General features: G+C 57.7%; 1 protein-coding gene across 2 annotated transcripts in view; it reads left to right on the top strand.

Moving 5' to 3' along the window:
• Positions 1-335: 335 nt before the first annotated feature.
• Positions 336-20,437, top strand: part of SGSM2 (small G protein signaling modulator 2) — a 26,883-nt gene continuing 6,781 nt past the window's right edge. The window contains exons 1-14 of one of the 2 annotated variants that reach the window (XM_045299726.1): positions 336-389; positions 580-655; positions 10,468-10,630; positions 11,188-11,352; positions 11,656-11,723; positions 11,830-11,975; positions 12,250-12,384; positions 12,850-12,974; positions 13,291-13,358; positions 13,446-13,606; positions 13,798-13,924; positions 15,479-15,613; positions 18,981-19,134; positions 20,343-20,407. In XM_045299726.1, the coding sequence (XP_045155661.1) occupies positions 592-655; positions 10,468-10,630; positions 11,188-11,352; positions 11,656-11,723; positions 11,830-11,975; positions 12,250-12,384; positions 12,850-12,974; positions 13,291-13,358; positions 13,446-13,606; positions 13,798-13,924; positions 15,479-15,613; positions 18,981-19,134; positions 20,343-20,407 (1,576 nt within the window). In that variant the 5' untranslated portion in view covers positions 336-389; positions 580-591. The remainder of the gene's footprint in view (positions 390-579; positions 656-10,467; positions 10,631-11,187; positions 11,353-11,655; positions 11,724-11,829; positions 11,976-12,249; positions 12,385-12,849; positions 12,975-13,290; positions 13,359-13,445; positions 13,607-13,797; positions 13,925-15,478; positions 15,614-18,980; positions 19,135-20,342; positions 20,408-20,437) is intronic. The other variant, XM_045299727.1, reaches the window with a different exon arrangement.

Genomic DNA, 20,437 nt, shown 5'->3' with positions numbered 1-20,437 from the left:
CCATCATTTACTATGGTAAGATTTTTTGTTCTGATGATGCCTTATACCTGATCCCTTCGACACCTCGTGATCGCACAGGCTGGTGTGCTTCTTCCATGTGGACTTTGTTGCTTCTGAGAACGCTAGGACTTTCACACCGAGATGAAAAGCCCAGGCTTGTGAGCATGTTGACAGTGTCCCTACGGCCTGGCCAGATGCCGTTCCCTAACCTCCAAGAAGGAAGAGAGCAAGAGGGACAGGTTGTTTATTGACAGCCTGTGACAGTCTGCCCCTAAAGAACAGCGAGTCCATGCCGCAGCCCTCCAGCTGAGTTCAGATGAGCAAATAACACCCAGCCCTGCTCTCCACAGCAGGGCACTTCCTCCGGAGGGAGAACACCTGCCAGCTTGGTTTGTGGGATTATTGGAAGTGCTCTTCCCTGCCTCCCTATCCCTGCCATCCGTTTACTCTGCGCGGGACCTATCCCCTATCCCGGGCAGGAGGGCAGAGCCAAGCTATTTACTTGCACATAGGCCTTTGACCGGGAACTAGAGATATGTTCACATGTACATGACAGTTATGCTGCCTGTTTGGCCCTAGGTGAAGCAAATCATGGAGGAGGCTGTCACCAGGAAGTTTGTGCATGAAGACAGCAGTCACATCATCGCTCTGTGTGGTGAGTGAGTACCTGGGGGTTAGGGTGGTGGGAGGTGTGCCTCCTGGGCTTAGAACGGAGGGCAGGACACCTTCCTGGATCCAGGGAGAGGTGAGTCCTCAAGTTTCGTAGTTCTCAAAAACGGCTGCCAGCCACGATCAACTCGGAGCTTCTGGTCTCTCCCAGAGCCCCTCTCGGATCTGCTGAATTAAGATCCGAGAGACAGAGAGAGTGTGTGTGAACAGGTATATATAACTAGACTTTTCTTAAACCCCAAAGCCAAACTCACTGCCATCGCGTCGAGGCGTCCATGTTGACCCACGGTGACCCTATAGGCTACGGTAGAACGGCCCTGTGGGTTTCCGAGACTGTAACTCTTTACGGGAGTCGACAGCCACGTCTTTCTGTGCCACAGAGCAGCTGGTGGTGTCCACCCTGAGTCAACGTGGACGGGGCGGCCGGTGGGCTGAGGACCTCGTATTGTAGTTCGCAGCCCCATGTGGCCGAAGCACTATGTCACCTGGGTTTTTCTAGTGGCCGTCAATGCTGTATAATCCAACATCTGCCGGTCCAGTTTTGTTAGGTACACGATTTGGTGTTGACAGTGACGCTGATGGAAGCTCGATCAGGAATTTGTATGTTTCCAACTTCTAGGATAACTGTTCTCAAATGTCAGTGCCACCCAGAATCACCTTAACCCAAACTCACAAGTCAGTTCTGGCTCCCAGCAGCCCTGGAAGGACCGAGGAGAGCTGCTCCAGGAGTGCATCTCATGGAAGCAGACTGCCTCCTTATTCCCCAAGGAGCAGCCAAAGGGATTGAACCACTGCCCCTCTGGTTAACTCGGTGGTGCTTAACCTGCTGCACCACTTGGGCTCCTTTGAATCACCTTCCAAATCCACTGCTGTCAAGTCGAGGTCGACTCTTAGGGCGGAGTAGGTCTGTCCCATGAGTTTCTGAGACTATCAACTGTTTACGGGAGTAGAAGGCCGGTCTGTCCCTTGCAGGGTGGCTGCTGGTTTTGAACTATGGACCTTTCCGACTGCAGAACCACCTTAAGCGCTTGTTAAAACTGAGTCTGGGGCTCTCGCCCCAGACTTTCTGATTCCACTTGGTCTGGAGTCAGGCCTAGGAATTTGGATTTCTGACAAGCGAGTGATTCTGATGCTGCTGGTTTGGGGTACCCATCTGAGGGCCACTGCCTCGGATTTGAGAGCCAGTGCTTTGCTTCCTCCTCACGTGTTAACTTTGGGCCGAGGCTTGTGCCTTTGGGACGTTTCCTAGGTCACATCTCAACTTCCAATTAACCCCACCCTGTGGCCCTTCCCCACTCTCCAGGCATCGATTGGATGCAGTGAACCAGCATGTAGGCTAGCCAGGCGGAGATGGCCCACAGCACACGGTTGCTTCCTCCTCAGTGGGTCGACTTCTCTGTCGTAGAAACGAAACGTGCCTGTCTACCCACACGGGGTTTTCTTGGTTTTCTGGGTAATGCAACTTCCTCCCCATTCTCTTTCTGAGGGGATATGGAGCCGTTTGCCACCTGTTTGCTGTTTTCCTTCGCCTCTGGGACCGGTGTTGGGTGTCAGAGGAGGGCGGCTGTGCATTTCTGGGGGGAAGGACAGTAAGGCACAGAGAGGAACCCCAGGCTTTGACGGCAGGGTGGTGAGGCAGGTGGCTGCTCTTCCAGTCAGTTCATCAACAAGTACTCAGCAAGTCTGGGAGGAAGCTCGGACCTCACTGGCTAAGCCTCTGCCCTGGAGGCGTCCATTCTGTTGGAGGGGACAGATGGAAACCAAATGCATAGCTGAATATGAAGGGGCTTCATGATGTTCATGGGGAAATTCCATTCTTTTAATTACATTTTACCACAGGCTTTTGGAAGCCCGTTCGAATACAGCAGATGCTAACAGGTAGTGTGCTGTGCATCGGAATCATTGTCAAGGGCTTGTTAAAATACAGGTTCCTGGGCCCTCAACCCAGACCTTCTGATGCCAGTCAGTAAGCAGAGGTGGTGAGGGTGACAGGTGGAGAGGAGGTGGTGGGGCCGTGTGAGCAGGCCCTGAGTGCCAGACTTGATGTGGACCCTGGTGGTCCTCATGGTGTCATGGGGACAAGGTCCCTAACGTCTCTCACCTTAGCATTGTAAGCACTCACAACGAATTGTACTTGCATCTTCTTTGGGTATGGGGGGCATGGGGTAAGTTTGCAGAATGTTGTCACCATCAACCAGCCCCTTGAGGTAAGTCCCCCCAGTTCTTTGTGATTACATCATGATTCCCAGGATGGCAAGGGGTAAGTATGACCACACCTGGTCTTGGGCAGAGCCTGTGTGAAGGGAAGGGAAACCAAAAGAGTAGGCCCGTCTCACAATAAGGAGCCCTGGTGACACGTTGGGTTAAGTATTATTGGGGGGCTAACTGCTCCGGTAAGGATTTATAGTCTCTGGCCCATGTCTGTCATTGTCACCAAAAGGGCTCTCCTGGCTGCCTTACTGGTCCCCGGCTTGGGGCTAAGCTTCACCCAGAGCACTGGCCCCCGGCAATCTCACCAGTCGGGATGCGTGCACATGAGACAGGGAAAGTGGAACAAACAGCTCACAGCTTGTGCCTGGGCGCCACGTGCGGGTGGCTGTGGGGGAGTGAGGGAAAAGGGGCTGGGAGAAGAGAAGCTGGTAGCAGCGCCCCATATTCTGGCCATTGTGGGGGACTTCTGTCAGCTCTCTTTGGAGCAGACCGGGAACCCCCAGGAAGCAATAGGGCTCTTGCCCCGAAGCCCAGGGCTCTTTATAGCAGGCAGGACAATCACACGCCAATGTCTATTCCTGCTTGTAGCTGGTTTCAGTTGCTGAAATACAAGGACCCTCAAGTTCCCCAGGATTCTAAACTCAGCCCAGAAGCCAAAGAGCCCTGTTTACAAGGGAACCGTGGCCTCCAGTGCTGGCCTTCAGTTCATGCGCGCTGCGGACTTAATGCCGACAGGCTCAGCCACAAGGAGAGCTGGTTGGTTTGGGTCTGAGCGATAGGGGGTGGCCGGGCCGGGGTGCCCCCTGGCACGCAGTGCCCCCTGGCCAGTCCCATGGAAATGTGAGCTTGGGCTTGTCACGATCTGCTTTATTGTGAGAGAAGCCAGAAGTCTGGGTTTTCCTATGAAATTTCCCAGTTCTCATTCTGACAACTAATTCCCATTAAAAAAGAAAATTGTGTGGGCCAAACAAAAGGCGTCTGCAAGCCACTGCCAGTCTGCTGCCTGAGCCTTGAGCTCTGTGTACAGCTATTGAAATAGCTGTTAGCAGGAGAGGGTGCCAACATTCTAACACTCAGTCAAACAAGGATGCTTGGGAGCCCTTCAGACGTCTGGCAAAATCAGTGGTCAGTGCTGCCATCAATCCCTACGTGACCTTAAAATGTGGTTTGGTTTAAAGCAGTGATTGTTCACCGCATTTGCTGCCTGGCAGCATTTGCAGTGCATCACACAGGGGAGTCATCCTCCGGGATTCTTGGGGAGTGGCAGAGAATAGATTGCAATGGGATGGAAATGCACCCCAGGGACTCTTTGGAGATCCAGATACACCCACCTCTCTCAGCCCCTTGGAATGCACCTTCAGTCTTCCCCTGCATCTTGCTGCTGTCCTACCATATGCCGGACCCAGCTCTGTTCTGGGAGAAACAGGCATCTAGACAATGTGCTGAGGGATGGATCGAACAGAGTAGCAACCGGTAAGCCACCTTCCGGTTGGGAACCACTGGCCACCTCGGCTCTGCACTGGCCCCTCTGCTCTTGGCAGAGGAAGGTGGGGTCTGGGCAAGACAAGCTTCTCTGAACTTCCTTAGAATACAGACATTTGAGCCAGAAACGCAACCTTCCTGGAGAACCTTAGCGTGGGAACACAGGGACTCGAGGGCCAAGGCCACACCCTGGGTAGTCCCAGAGGCGTGGTGGCCAGACCTTGGCCAGACCTTGTTCCTGTTGCCCGTGTTGTTAGGTGCTAGCCAGTCACTTCTGAGGTAGGTCCAACAGAACAAAACCCAGCCGGGTCAGGCACCGTCCTGACAAGTGTTCTGGTGTTGGAGCGCTGTGCCAATCCATCTCGCCAGGCCTTCCTCTTTTTTACGGCCCCTCGAGTTTACCAAGCATGGATCCTGGTCCCTCCGAATACATGTCGAAACTATGTGAGGCGAAGTCCCGCCATCCTTATCTCTAAGAACATTCTGGTTGTGCTTTTCCCAAGACAGAGCTGCGTGTTCTTTTGGCAGTCGATGGTACTTTCAGTAGTCTTGGAGCCAGCACCGGAACTCACACGCTTCGATTCTTCCTCGGTCTTCCTGATTCACCGTCCCACCTTCACACACGTGTGAGCCGATTGAAAAGACCATTGCTTGGTACCCACGGGAGACGAGCCATGTGAGCTTGTTGTGCAGGTTCTGAAACCTGTCTGTCCAGAAGTGGTTGGGGCGCTGCAAATAGAAACCTTCCAAAGGAGCTTTGCTGGCACACCAGGCTGAGCAAGGAGGGGGTTTCCTCACTCACACACACCCTCCTACTGTGTGACGGGGAGGACCGGGACCAGTGTGACTGCCCTCTCCCACGGCAGAGAGTGGGGTTTAGAAAATAGCTCCAACCCTGCCAACAAGGGAGGAGATCCTTACTGACCAGGTTACAAAGAGAGCATTTTACTCCATAATGCAGCCTTCGGCATTCCCATAAGTATCTTAATGTAAAGACTAATTATTGAATCGAATTCATGCTTTGCTTTGCTGGTAGCTTCCTGAACCCCCAGGTGGAGGCCAATGTGCCCTCGGCCCTGTTTCTAACTTTAGGGTTGGGGCAGAGCACTCGAGGTCAGGGTTAAGCCCCAAATAGTTCCAAGTTTCATTTTTGAACTCCGTATTCATAACAGTCGTATCTGAGGCCCAGAGAGAGACCCTGGACAGACTTAATGGGGCCATTCCCCAACTCCTAAATGACCCCTCCTCCAGAGACATAGTGGGTGGGGCCCAGGCACCAGGCTTCCCCCAGTCCCTCCTCTGCCTTCACCTGAGGGTGGTTTCCGGCCGAGGCTGAGTGGTAATGGGAGCCGGGGGTGGAGTCTGTGGAGCCGGGAGTAACATCAGAGCTTTATTAACCAGCTCCCTGTTGCTAAGCAGCTTTCATTAGCCTGGAAGGCCTGTGCCAGAGCACAGGCAGCTTTCCCGGGGAAGGGCGAGGAGATGCAAATAAGCTCGAACTGAGGCAGGTGCCAGGGCAAAGCCTGGGCTGTTGCAACACCGGTATCACAGCACCAGCACGTTCTGCAGTTCAGACTCCCAGGGGCCGTAGCCTGTCTCCCCTCGGGAAAAGGGATTCCTTCCAAATGCTCATTCCCAGGATAACTTGTTGCCCTTCATTCCAAAATGTTCTGGGGCACGGCCTGGCGGTTGTCCGAAGCTGGCACTTTGGACTCACTGACTTGGGTTCAGAGTGGTGGTGTCGTGATTACTTGCTGGGCTGCTAACTGCGAGGTCAGCAGTTCGAAAGCAGCAGCCACTCCAAGGGTAAAGAGTTACAGTCTGGGGGGGAGGGGATTAAATTTTTAAAAAAAGAGTTACCGTTTCAGAAACCCACAAGGGCAGTTCTACCCTGTTCTATAGGGTTGCCATGAGTCGGCATCAACTCCATGGCAGTGAGTTGGAGACCTGGCTTCACATCCAGTACTCGTCAGTAGTGTGTGACCAAGATGCTCAGCATGTCCGAGCCCACCCCGAAAGTCCGATAAGGAATTAAAAGAGTAAAGCAGATGGCAGTTGCCTGGTATACAGTGAAGAGCCTTAGGGAAATTGTGGGTTAGGCTTTGGGCAGCTAACTTCAGGGTCGGCAGTTCAAACACACCAGCTGCTCCACAGAAGAAAAATGAGGTTGGTGGTTCCCGTAAAGATTGACAATCTCAGAAACCCTACCTAGGATAAGTGTGAGTTGGACTTGACTCATTGCCAGCGAGTTTAATTTGCTTTGTTATGCGGCAGATGCTCAAAAAATAGTGCTTCGCCATCACAGCCAATGACATGCTACTTTGCTCTTACAGCCTTCTCCATAAGCCTCCGAGAACTGCCTCCGGGATTCCACCTGGGAATCCATGTTTCTGGGAGTTTGGAGCATCTGAACAATAAGGGAAACTTGCACACTAACTATTTGATGGATTAAGGGATTATTAATTTTGTAGGCATGGCAAAGGCATTACGGACATGCTTTTAACGAATCTGTACCTTATAGAGATACATGCTGAACTATCTCAAGATATGAATATGTGATACCGAAAATTTGCTTCAAAATAGTTCCCAGGGAAGGAAAAGAGTGGTGGGAGGGGGTCCAGCCGAAAAACAAGTGGTCTTGATTGGATCATCGTGTTTTTTTTTGTGGGGGGGTTGATCATCGTTTTTAAGTTAGGTGATGGGTACATGGGGGTGTTAGGACACCCTCCTTTGTACATGGTTGGAATTCTCCAGAATGAAATTGTAAAGGGGAAGAAGCAACGCAGAGGAGAGGTGGAGATAACGGGGACAGGACAGACCACTCTCTTAAGAAACGTCGCCTAAAGAGGAGCAGCTACCTGGGGTGTTTCCTGAACAGAACGTCTGCCTATCTGTCCGTCTGTCTTGTCTATTTCAGTCACTAGGGTTTCAGCTCAAACGAAGGTCTTAGAAGTTCTTAAACTTTTTGAGGTCAGGTATTAGAAGTTGAAAGTTATAGGTCCTCTAGGGGAACAAAGTACTACTCCCTTATGTGAGTCACTGAAGCGGACTACAAGTTTGCACACAATAAAGCTGAGTGGCCAATTGGGCTATTAACCCCAAGGTCAGCAGTTCAAATCTACCAGCCGCTCAGCAGGAGAAAAATGAGACAATGAGGCTATCTGCTTTCATACAGAACAGCCTTGGATGCCCACAAATGCAGTTCTGGTCTGCCCTATGGGGTGGGTCGCTATGACTTAGAGTCAATACAGTGGCAGTGAGTCATTTGTTTTTTTTCTGGGGGGTCGGAAATTCCCAGAAGCCCACTTGCTTAGAATAGTGATTCTCAATATTTACCTTTTTCTTTTTGGGGGTGGCCCCACAGAGCCCCCAGTAACCATCTTGGTTGTGTGTTGTGGTTCTCAGTGGGAGTGTGTGTGTGCGTGTGCCTCCCCCCTTCCCCCCCCCCCACCCCCCGTAAGTGTTGTCTAATCTGAACAGCCTCTGGCCCGGGAACCCATGCAACTGGGTGAAGAGTACCTGGCACAGGCTCGTTTACTTGGCTTGGGAAATTGAGGAGTGAGCATCCTCACTTCTTCCGCAGATGCTGCCTGGCACCTTGCCCATATTCTCACAGAAGGAACTTGGGGGCCATGGGGTGAGCTGGTGGGGCTGGGTGTGATATTTGGGCTTCTCTCTGCATCCCCTGCTTGCAGTAATTGCCTCTTCCCCCAGAGAGCCACAGTGCCGGCACTCCGAGGCTGGCAGGGAGGGTGGGCGAGGCCATCAGGCTGGGTATGTGTGTGCCCGCCATCCCCACCTCCCAGCCTGGCTGTGCCTGGGGAAGGTGGGAAGGCTAATGACTCATTATCCCGGCAATTAGTCACAGCACCCAGGCACATGATTCCCTGCAGGCCTGCTACCACGCTGACCCTGCTCAGTGCTGCTGCTCTCAGCTCTGGAAAGGGTGTGTGTGTACAGCCCAGGGTCACACAGACCTTCAGGGTCCCGAGGGACTGACCATGCAAGGGCTGTGTGGTACTCACACCAACCTCCCCCCCTCATGTCCCCTGAAGGAGCGTCTAAAAGTGTGTGGGAAGCTCCAGGATCCCTCATCCACGCTGACGTGGATATAAAGGCACGTATGTGCATGCAGAGGGCTGAGCTCACCCTGGCAGCAGGGCTGCCCTTGTAAAGTCACATTCTCCAGGCTCAAGCCGGGGGCCTCCAGCAGGACCCTGCGCCCCCCTCCCCTCCGAGGCTCTCACTCAGCTGGCCGGCCGTCCTCCAGCTTCTTGTCGCCAGTTGAGGGGAGGGTAAACGAAACCCCCCTAGAGCTCCATGGTGGCTGTCTGTCCCTTACTGTAAATGAACGCCACAAAGGGCTGCGACGTTTGACTTTTCACGATGATTTCCTCAGTCCAGGATTCATATTCTAACAACCCCTAAAATAGTGTGATGAGCCCTCAGCTCCTTGTTCCAAGGCCTCCTCTTCCTGCCCATCCCCCCCTCGCTCCCCCTCCCCTGGCAGGGGCAGAGGAATAATACAGGTCCATGGGACAGAGCCCGCACAGAACATGGATGGTATCAGGGACCCATTTGAAGCAAATGTCTCCTTTGTGCCAGACCGGGGACTAAGGTGTCTTACAGACTTTACCTCACCCAACGTTTCACCCCAGGCCTCAGAAGTGCTATTCCCATTTCAGAGATGATAAAGCTGAGTCTCAGGACATTCAGCCCTTTCTCCTAGGGTTCAGATTCTGTTCGGACTCCAGACCCAGGCTCTTTCCAGCTCAGCGCTGTTTCGATTGACGTGAACAGCCCACTGCCATCGGGTCGATTCCAACTCATCGTGACCCTATAGGACAGGCTAGAACTGCTCCCTTTCAGATTTCCAGGCTGTAAATCTTTATGACAATAGACAGCCTCATCGTTCTCCTTGGAACAGCCGATGGGTTCAAACTGCTGACCTTGCAGGTAGCCCAATGCATAATTCACACAACCAAAAGGGCACCTGCAAAATGAGAGCAGAGCCTCCCCCCATCCCCCACCTGTGCCCCTCCCCCCAACCCACAGAGGCTGGATAAGATGGGGAAGGGGGCTCTGGTCAGTGTTTGGTGTCCTGGGGCCTAATCCTGGCTCTCACTGTAGGACTGCGACCAAGACCAAGCGTTCTCTTCCTTCAGGCTTTTCCCTCTTGTAAAACAGCGGCCTTACCTTCAGAACAGTCAGCCCTCTCCCCGCCACTCCCACCCACACTAATGTTCTTAGAGTCTATACATAGGAACCCCGGAGGCAGAGTCGTTACATATTGAGCTGCTAACTGCAAGGTCAGTAGTTCAAAACCACCAGCCTCTCCGTAGGAGAAAAACAAGTCTTTCAGCTTCCATAAAGAGTGGCAGGCTCTGGAGCTCACAGAAGCCGCCGTCCCCTGCCCTGCAGGGTTGCTGCGAGTGGACTGGACTCAACGCCCCGAGTGTGGGGTTGTTGGTTTATACATGCCCGGGGCAGCCCATGGTCCTTCCAGCTTCTCTCTCCTTCCTGGGTCGTCCTGGAAGTCAGCGAGCTCAGTCCTGGGCCCTGAAAACATGAATGAGCCAAGGGAAGCCCTCCCTGCATGGAACTTGGAGAGCTCCTCTCACTCCCGGCTGCTGGGCTCATCAATAATTCAGGGGCCGCCGTCGGGGCTGATCTCTGCAGCGGCTTCATCAATATTTCAGTTCCTTCTCCAGAGCCCGTTCCCTAGCAACCACAGCATCCACGCTCTCCAAGAGAGCTGAGGGCGGTGGGACTGCTTTCGCCCCCTGCCATCTATCAGAGGTCTGCTGGTGCTGCCCACACCCACCCTCAGGTCGGGGCCAAAATTGCTCGTACCGCCTGGAGCAGGCAGCTCTGTCCTGCAGGGCTGCGCTGCTTAGGAGCTGTATAAATGCCCAGGAGAGGGATGAAGGAGGCCAGGCCCTTCTCAGTCTATCTGCCGAGCCTGCTCGAGCTTGAGAAGCCCTCATCCAGGGCTAGTCAGGTCAGGGCCTGCTCGGCACCTCTTCCTCTCCCAGGGCCTGTGGGGGCGCTGCCGTCAGCCCTTCCAGCCCAGGCTCAGGTGGTCTTTCTCCTCTGCCGGCCTAGGCGCGGTGGAGGCATGCTTCTTGCATCAGCTGAGGCGCCGCGCTGCTGGCTTCCTGCGCAGCGACAAGATGGCAGCCTTGTTCACCAAGGTGGGGAAGACTTGCCCCGTGGCTGGGGAGATTTGCCACCAGGTCCAGGAGCTACAGCAGCAGGTGGAGGGCAGGTGAGCCCTGGGCCAGCCCCCCACCCCTCCCTTCGGCTGTTTCCACCTGGCATTTCACCTCTCTGAAGGTTGGCTTCCGGGCCACTTCTGCATAGGGCTTCTTATGTAAAGGACCAGCCATCCTCTGTGTGTGTGTGTGTGTGTGTGTGTGTGTAGGGTTGGCCGCCTGTGGGGGCCTCATGTCTTTGTTCCCTACTTCTAAGACCCCAGCCTGCTCAGTCCTCTGGGCTGTCATTTGGTGGCACCTCGTCCCGCTTCCACCAGGAACCCTGGTGGCGTAGTGGTTACAGGTTGGGCCGCTAACCTTAAGGTCAGCAGTTTGAAACCATCAGCCGCTCCACACGAGAAAGATGAGGCTTTCTCCTCCCATAAAGTTCCAGTCTCAGAAACCCGCAGGGGCAGTTCTACCCTGTCCTGTCGGGTTGCTATGGGTCGGAGCCGACTATGGCAGTGAGTTTGGTTTGGCTTGTTGTTTGTTTGTGTTAAGCCCCATTCCCAGTGTCCCTAGTCCCCACAGCCTGACCCCAGGCCTCCCCATGAAGCCTTCCCTCTCTCAGCAGGAAACTGGCTGGGGCCGGCCAGGAGACCCTGCGGAGACAGTGCTCCACTGGGGGGAAGGCCCCAGTCCTCAGCCCGCAGGCCTGGAAGCACATCTGGGTCCGAACAGCACTCCTCACGAAGGTGCTAGACAGGATTGTGCAGTACCTGGTGGAAAATTGCAGGTGACTTCCCCCGCACCCACATACCTGGCAGCCCCTCCTCCCTCACCAGCCCCCCCTCAGCCCTGCAGCCCCCTCCTCTGCTGCTGGACAGCCACGCGTGCTGGCCAGGAGGCATCGTCTGCCCTCTGAGCCCCTGGAAGCACCGTGAACTTTCAGCCCTCGTCCGAGCGGTCCATGTGCACTCGTGTCTCTTGGTGGCTGGTGTCCACTTGATCTCCGTGGGGATGTCCCTTCTTGGGGCCCCTGACTGCCCTAAGGTGAATCTGACAACCGCAGCAGTCCCCCCCTCTCCCCTCCTGGCAGCAAGTACTATGAGAAGGAGGCATTGCTGGCAGACCCCGTGTTTGGGCCCATCCTGGCCTCTCTCCTAGGTGAGCCCGAGGGTACAGGGGTCTGGGCTTGGCTGGAGCTGGGGGGTGGGGGTGGGGGTGATGTGTGTGGGGGGGTGTCAGGAGCTGGCTGCCCCTGTCTCCGCAGTGGGACCGTGTGCCTTGGAGTACACCAAGCTCAAGACTGCCGATCACTACTGGACCGACCCCTCCGCAGAGGAGCTAGTCCAGAGGCACCGGATCCGAGGGCCCCCCAGTCGCCAGGACTCCCCTGCAAAGCGTCCAGCCCTCGGAGTAAGTAGGCACCCTTCTCCCCACCCCGTGTGTGCACCTCAGGCCGCGTCCCCAGGTCTGCCGGGAGGAATTCCTCAAAGCGCCCCCGCTCCCACGTGGGTCCTGGAGATGCCCCCAAGATCATGACCAGCCCAGGGGCTTCTCCCACATTGGCACAGGCCAGGAGAACAAGCTAGGGGCAGGAAGGACCCAAGGGCCCGACAGAGAAAGCGGCCACGGACACCCTGAGGCTCTCCACCCACAAGGCCGGGCCTGAGCCTGCCTTGCCCTGCAGATCCGAAAACGCCACTCGAGCGGCAGTGCCTCTGAGGACAGGCTGGCCGCCTGCGCCCGCGAGTACGTGGAGTCCCTGCACCAGAACTCCAGGACCCGGCTGCTCTACGGCAAGAACAACGTGCTGGTGCAGCCGGTAGGACACCCCACTAGCCCAGCTTCCTGGGTCCCAAACCGGGGGCCCGCCTGTCACGGCTATTCTCTTCCTTAGGGGGCTTGAGCCAGAGAGTAAGGGACACCGGTCCCCCTTCCCCCCACTGTTTTCTTAGACTCATGCCCAGTCCTGCGCAGGTGGGAATCAGGCGTGGCCTCCGCTCCAGCTAACCAAGAACCAGGACATTGGGGTTGTGGGGGTTGGGAGTGGAGCCAACTGGGTGGACACCTGGCCTGCAGAAGAACAACAGGACAGAGCCAAGGGCCCAAGGCCAACAAGTGGAGGCAGATGCCCATGAGAAAGATTGTTCCCCGATTCTTGCCCGTCTCCGCCCAGGGCCCCCTAATTGGCCTACCCTGGGTGCCCTGCTCCCACCTGAGGAATCACAGGCCACCGCTCCACAGCCCTCCGCCCTCACCGTCTCCTCCCCGCTGTGTCTCGCTGCAGAAGGAGGACATGGAGGCTGTCCCTGGCTACCTCTCCCTCCACCAGTCTGCAGAGAGCCTCACTCTGAAATGGACCCCCAACCAGCTCATGAATGGGGCGCTGGACGACTCCGAGCTGGAAAAGAGGTGGGGTGGGGGGGCTACAGGGGTCCTTCCAGGGAGCCAGGGAGGGGCCCAGTACTGCCCCTCGAGGCAAAGACTGCCAGACAGGCGGGGAGAGGCCACCTGGAGAGATGCCCACACTCTCTAAGGCTGAGCGAGGCCAGGGCACAAAGGCGTTTGCCCGAGCCAAGCTCTCGACAGCCAGCTTTGTCAGGCTGGGTGCCCCGAGGGACAGGGCTGGCTTAGGGTCACATCTTGGCTGTGGTCATCTTGTCCTCGGGGGCTGGTGGGGTGAGGCGAGGTCTCGGGACACAGTGACACCTCCCTGGTTCCTTTCCAGTGTTTACTGGGACTATGCCCTGGTGGTGCCCTTCAATCAGATCGTTTGCATCCACTGCCACCAGCAGAGTAAGCCCCCCTCGTCCTGCGAGCGCCCTGCTGTCACCCCTGACCGGGCTCGGCCTGGCCTGGTCTCACTGCTGTCCTTGCCCCCAGAAAGCGGCGGCACGCTGGTGCTGGTGGGTCAGGATGGCATCCAGAGGCCACCGCTGCACTTCCCCCAGGGGGGCCACCTCCTGTCCTTCCTGTCCTGTCTGGAAAATGGGCTCCTGCCGAGGGGACAGCTAGAGCCCCCGCTCTGGACCCAGCATGGAAAGGTACTGCCAGGCTTGGGAGCCTCGGTGAAGGGAGGCGTTGGGGGTGGGCAGTGGGGGACAGGGGTTCCTCCAGTCACCTTCTCCTGTCCCCACACTGTCCTCCTGGGAGACACTTGAGGAGGGACCCTAGGGCCCAGATTCTGCCCTTTCCAGGCTGACTGCCCCACCCTCCCTCCTCGGTCCTTCCACAGGGGAAGGTGTTCCCCAAGCTGCGGAAGCGAAGCAGCGTTCGGTCGGCGGATGTGGAGGAGATGGGCCTGGGGCGGGCCTCAGACTGCGTGTTCCGGATTATCTATCCCGGCCACAGGAACGAGCGCAGTGAGTGTTCCCCACCCTCCCGGCCGGCCAGCCAGGAGGAGAGAGAGACACTAAGGGAGGTGGGAGGGCACTGCTCCCAGGAGGGGCAGAAGCAGGCAGATGGAACACAGACCTATGGGCCAGCCGGCCAGGTTAAGGCAGGTGCCTTAACCTCCACAATGGATCTTCCCCTAGAAGTCACCCCTGTCCTGTCTAGCTGTTCCCACCACCCTCACCCCTCTTTCCCCTGAGACCCTTAGCTCAGCAGACCCAGGCATTGCTGTGCAATCCTCTCTCAGGTCCCCTCAGTTAAGAGTGTGGAGAGCCCAGGAACTGAGGAAAGAGAACTGTCCATCCCTCCTGACCTGCCACCTGCTCCCCACGGCCTTCCCTGAGCAGACGCGGTGCTGCCTTTGGGTGCAAACTGTTCAGTAGCCCCAGGCCTCCAGGACCCAGCTGCTGGCCAGAGGTGACTCAGCTGGAGTCGGGGGACAGTCTAAAGACAGTGGGGGGCGGAGGGAGGCACTTGGAACAGGCCAGGGGCCTCTGGTTGCTGAGAAGCCTGAAGTCAGTTCAGACCTCAGGGAACCTGTTTCCAGGTCTTGGCTCATTTGCCTGCCTGCGCCCTGGACACACTCCCGGGGCCAGAGGCGGTGTAGCTTCCGGTCTCTCCTGACATGGACACTTCCTCCTGCGCTGAGTGCCGCCGCCCCTGCTGCTGCTACTCCTGGGCCAGGGTTGCTCTCCTTGCATTTAAAGTCAGGGACTCTGCCAACCCAGAGCATTTCTCCACCTAGCTGCCTTGCCCTTTAACCCTTAACTTGCTCTGCCTCAGAGGAAATGCCCTATAACCCACACGCTGCCTTATTAGGTGAGAGATGACCCAGGCCATATATCTAGCCACAGCAGGGGCAGTCCCAACAGACTTGGAGGGCACACAAGGTAGGGACACCCCCCCCCCCCCACACACACACACAGACACCGAGATGTGCCTGGTGTGACTTTAGCCAAAATGCATTTGCGGACCTGGCACTTCTTTCCACTTGAGCGGTTCCTCAGATTCGATCAGTCCATCTGCATGTCCCTCTGCAAGCCTGGGCATGTCCCAGTTCTGTTCACGTCACTCGCCAAGGACCCCTGCCCTCGAGGGGCAGCCAGGGCCCAGAGAGGAAACCAGATCAGGAACCACTCAGAGGGGGAGAAGGTCCACTTAGAACCTGAGCAGGGACTTAGGGTGATCCTGAGATGTGGTCCCACCCGGCGTGAACGAGGGGGAGAATGAACAGGATTATCGGCCCCTGGGGAGCTAGGCTTGGCCCGGGCTGATGAGTCCTGAGCTGCTGGCCCTGCCCTCGCTGCCCCCTCAGTCCTCTCCTCTCTCCTTCTTCAGGAGGAACTTGTGCAAGAGTGGAACTCTGTAGCTGCCTCCATCTTTCCCCTTTCTCCCATATATCCCCCTCCCCCCCCCAGTAAGCTGTCCGCAGGTTCCAGGTGACCCTAACCTCCATCCCCCTCACCTGGAGGAGGGCGTCTGGTCCTCACGCCCTCGCCTCTCTCGCTGTTCTCTTTGAGCAGTCACTATTAACTACCACCACCTAGCGGCCAGCCGCGCGGCCTCGGTGGACGATGATGAGGAAGAGGAGGATAAGCTACACGCGATGCTCTCAATGATCTGCTCGCGGAACCTCACAGCTCCCAATCCGATGAAAGGTTCTTATCCTCGCCTTCTCCTGCCCCCTCACCCCCACCCCACCCCACCCCTCCGGGCCCACCTGCCACACACCCACCGCAGGGGCTCAAACGGCAGTGTTGGCATTACGGGACTCGGGCCCAAGGGACCCCCCTTGGAACTGTGGTCCCTTGCATCTGGGGGCAGGTCAGGTGAGCGCTGGCGAGAAGAAGGCAGGTGGCTCTAGATACCTAACTGGATCAGCAAGGAGAGGGTGTCACACCCAGGAGGGAAGAGGACCCTCCCCCCACCTGCCATGGACTGGCCAGCAGTTTCCAGGGAGCCCCGTCTCCCTGCCCCCCGCCGGGACTGTATTGGCAGCCAGCCCAGGGCTGTGATTCTTTCTGTTCTTTCATGCCTACTGGAAGGGCAGTCTCCTCGGGCCCTGCACCCAGCCTTCGAATTAGCGGGAGGACCCAGGGACGGACAGGCCAGGAGGACCATCCTGTGGGTCGTCTGGGGACCGGAGGCCACCAAGAGAGACCCTGGGACTCAGTTTCCCCAGCAGGAAGGCAGCCTGGTAGTTTAGAAGGAAGTCTAGAAGCAGCTGCAATGTTCAGGTGGGCGGGCCCAGGGCATGGCAGCCTGAGTTCTCAGCCCCGAGATGCCTCTGCTCAGCTCTGACTTGGGGCAGGCAGGTTGTACATACCCCAGAGTCCTGTGTCCTCCTGTGTGCGGAGGCTGGGCAGGCTCGGGCTGGAGGCAGTGGGTAGGCCTTCCCTGCAAACAGCAGAGCGCCCACGGGTCAGGTCAGGTCAGGTCAGGGGAGGAGAGTGACCAGCCCCACGGGTTAACTGCAGCATGCACAGTCGAGGGGAACTTCCCTAGTCCGGGGGTCTGCTTCCCTCTGCCCACACATCCTCATGTCATTGATGAATTGCTGCCTTCTCTTGCATGCCCCTGCAGAGGGTGTCTCTAAACAACAAACGCTCCCTTCAGGCTTCTGCAAAATTCTGCCAAGAAGCCTGATTCCTCAGCCCTGCCCATCCCTGGCACGAAGGCACAGCCAGTCCTCCACACAGGCAGCAGTGGCCCCTTCTCACCCCCACTGCCTGGTACCTGTGCGTCCTCCGGTTCCTCCAGTAGGGGGAGCTTCCCCCCCCCACCCCAGGGTTTATATCATACACTACAGCCTCCCAAACCTTGGTAGAAGGGCTGAACTTATTGTTGAGTCCCGAGGGACTGCTGAGCTCTGAGGGGGCCCATGAGCCCCTCCTCAGTCCTCGGACCGCCTGGGAGAGTCTGATGGTCAGGCTGGGGGTCCCCGTGGAGCCCTGTCTTGACCAACTTGGCAATAGGAAACTCATGCCTGACCTACCTTGGGACGGAGGTCACCAGGGTCAGGAAGCCCTCCAGTCTCACAGGGACCAGAGACCTCGGGGTGTCCGCCATCCCCTGGGGGAATGCCGCAGGCCAGACCACCCCGTTTGCAGCCCTGACTTGGGAAAGGGGAAGAACCAAGAGCAGAACCCTGAATTGGGTGGGGGGCGGGAGGGAAGCTCCCCACTGCCCCTCAGTCCTTAATGACAACACTGTTGAGTCCGTTCTGCTAGCCATGGCTCTTCCAGCCTGCAACATGCTTGACTTGTGCATGTGACTCGAGTGGCAGGTGTCCAGGCCCCCCCCTCCCACCTCTCCTGCTGCCTCTCCCCAAAACACTACCCCCCACCCCCCACCCACCGAGCAGAGACGCTGTTCACGCCAGTTCTGCTCCAGGTCAGGCGCCTTTCACTCGGAGTCTCGGGCTGTGTGGTTCAACGGTCCTGAGTGTTTGCTTTACACTGTCCTCCTGCTCAGATGAGAGGCCAGAGTCCCAGCTGACCCAGCACCCTGCCCTCCCCGCCCACTGCCCCTCCCGACCGCAGTACCCAAGATGCTCCTTCCTGGAGAATTAAGGAAAAGAGTATCGCCCCCAGGAGACTCCCTTCATGGGGCCCTGCTTTCTGGGCATGCGCTGCCCCCTCGCCCCCCACCTCCCAACCTTCCCTACCTGCCTGCCTGCTGCCTGCTGCTTGCCTGACTGGGCCTGCCCCCACCCTGGCCCCCCACCACTGGCCTTCTTTCCTGCTTGCTGCAGGGCCTCAGCACTGTCCCCCACCCCATTTCCACCCCCACCTCCACCCCCAATCTAGAACATAGCTTGCAGCCCTCCTGGAAATGCAACCCCTGTTCATCAGGTGTGTTCCCTGTCTTGCCTCCCGGTGGGGCTGAAGGGTCAGGCAACTACCAAAATCCCTGCTACTGGTCTAGGAAGAGGGTCCTAGCTCAAGGCAGAGTAGCCTGGGAGAGGTCCAGCTCCCTGCCTCCCCAGGCCCACCCAGGGCTGGAGGATTTCCACACCACCCTCCGAGGACAGAGAGCCCCTGTGAAGGAAGTCTCTCACACCCCTCCCTCCTGGTTCTAGTCTCTGTGGCCTCCCCTCTTCCTGCGTCATCTGGGCCTCTCACTGGCTGCTTCATCTCGGGGAAACCCCTCTGCCAGCAATGCCCTGCGCCCCCTCCCCGCCCCACCCTGGAGCCCCCCCAGGTCTTGGGATCCAAGTGAGGCCTGCTGGGCTGACTGAAGGCCGCATCTGCTGGGAGTGTCGCTGTGTCTTTGCTGAGGCTGCGCCTGGGCATCTTCTTCTGGGACTGGCACTCAGCTGGTTGGTCCTGGTGCCAGCCGCCCCCTCGCTCATGCCGGGCAGTCTGGGGGCAGTGACCTGCTTTCCAGCTTGCTTGTGTGGCCCCCAGCCCCCTGCTGAGTGCATTAAGCCAGGCGAGGATGCAGAGGAGCTCAGGAGGGAGGGGATGTGGGGGCCTGGTTTTCGCCTCTGGCCACCAGATCTGGGACCCTGCAGCCAGAAGAGGTGGCTCTGGGGTGCCTGTGGGGCTTTAGTTGGTGAGGGCTCCCTGGTGAAGGGGGTGGGGTTCGGAGTGTGCAGTGTTCCCAGGCCCTTCCTGCCCATCTGGGAGTTTGCCAAAGAGGATCTAGCTGAACCCTTGAAGGCCTAGCAGCTGGCAGCGCTCTAGGACGCTCAGGCCTTGGTGGCTCCTCTTGGTCTCCTCCCTCAAGAGAAACCAGGTGTGCCCCATTGCCAGCAGAGAGAGACTAATGCCATCTTTCCCGACACCCGAGTGTTTTCTCAAGACCAGAAGGACACCTGCCCATCCTCCGAGGCTTGGTGGCAGCTAGGAGGTGGCAGGCACCCTCTCTTCCCCCATTTGCATCTCTGGGCTCTAGTCCCAGGGAGACACCGCCTGGTGGTTTTCCACATTCTAGTTCTGGGCACCAAGGTGGGCATCCTGCGGGGCACAAGGGGGAGGAGGCCTGCTAAGCCTCTGACCTCGGCTCCCTTCCTGCCCCCAGATGCCGGAGATATGATCGAGATGCAGGGCTTCGGGCCCAGCCTGCCCGCCTGGCACCTGGAGCCCTTGTGCAGCCAGGGCTCCGCCTGCCCCTCCTGCTCGTCCCACAGCTCCCCGTATGCCACCCCCAACCACTGCAGCTGCGGCCCCGACCGGTGAGTGGGCAGGGCCTGGGACACCAGCTTCTTGCCTGGCATGTGTGTGTGTGTGTGTGTGTATGTGTGTGCACGAGCGTACGCAGCTGTCCTGAAGGCCTGTGTCACTTACTTGACAAGGTGGCTTCTGGTGCTGGACACCGTTAGGTTCCTGTTTCACTTCCACCAGTCACTGCCCTGGGAGCCCTGGTGGGGCTGTGAGATACATCTGTGGGCTGTTCACCCCACGTCAGCAGTTCAAACCTACCCTCCGCTCCTCCGGAGAAAGATGAAGCAGTCAGCTACCATCAAGAATGAGTCTCAGGAACCGGAAGGAGAGAGACATAGAGACTCGGTCACTCTGTTCTGTAGGGCCACTGTGAGCCAGCGTCGAGTACAGGTGTCTCGTTCTGTTTTTAAATCAGCACCTGGACAATGCTGGCAAGTTACTGAGTCAGTCTATGAGTCTCTTTGTTTTTAAGCCTCAGTCTCCTCACCAGTGAAATGGGGATCATACTGTCCCTCCCATCCTAAAGTGCATGCGAGCACTTGGGGGAAGGTGTCAGCACGGGCGAGCTCCGATCCCAGGTGGACGCCACGTGCCAGAGTCGGCCGGGGATGGCGTTGGTGCCTTGCTGGCTGCTCTCTGCCACCCATGACTTCTTTTTCAGCCTGTTCCCCTAAGGGTCTTTGGGAGCTTCTCCCGAGGTTCACATGAGGAAACCAAGATCCAGTCAGTCCAGTCCCTGGTGCAGGGCCGCCTGGGAGGGTGGAGGTCCAGAGTCCGGGGCCAGGGCCCTGCGTTTCCAGCCACCTGGCTCTACGCCCCCCGGGGCCTCGACACCATGGATGTGGCCCGACCTCAGGGGTAGGGTGGACAGGGAGCCCACTGGGCAGGCTGACCCAGTGGAGAGAGAGCCCCAGAACACAGGACACCACTCTCTAAGGCTCTCCCCAGCATTCCAGCTGCAGTGCTGGCCCCGCCTCCCCATCCCAGTCCCCCCCTCCACCTGAGCTTGTGAACCCCAGAGGCCCAGGCTAGGAGAGGGGGGTCCTTACCTTGCCTCCTGCTAGGTCAGCTGTGCACACACAACAGCGTGTTGATAGGTGCTTGCCTGGGGGTGGGAGGCAGGCAAGGCTGGGGCTCCCTCAGCACCTTAGGGCCCTAAGCTGGGGGGCCTCCAGCCAGCGGGCTGAGTCTGCCTGCCCTCAGCCAGCTCGCTCCCCAGGTTGCCCCTCAGGCTGCTGTGTGAGAGCATGAAGAGACAGATCATGTCCCGCGCCTTCTACGGCTGTGAGTGTCGGGGCGGGGGCGGCGAGGGGC

The sequence above is a fragment of the Echinops telfairi genome, unplaced genomic scaffold, assembly GCF_000313985.2.
Source record: "Echinops telfairi isolate 266 unplaced genomic scaffold, ASM31398v2 ScPeMD7_7458;HRSCAF=8496, whole genome shotgun sequence".
Classification (NCBI taxonomy): domain Eukaryota; kingdom Metazoa; phylum Chordata; class Mammalia; order Afrosoricida; family Tenrecidae; genus Echinops; species Echinops telfairi.
Note: the sequence above shows the minus strand (reverse complement) of the source record. Positions and strands in the feature narration are given on the sequence as shown.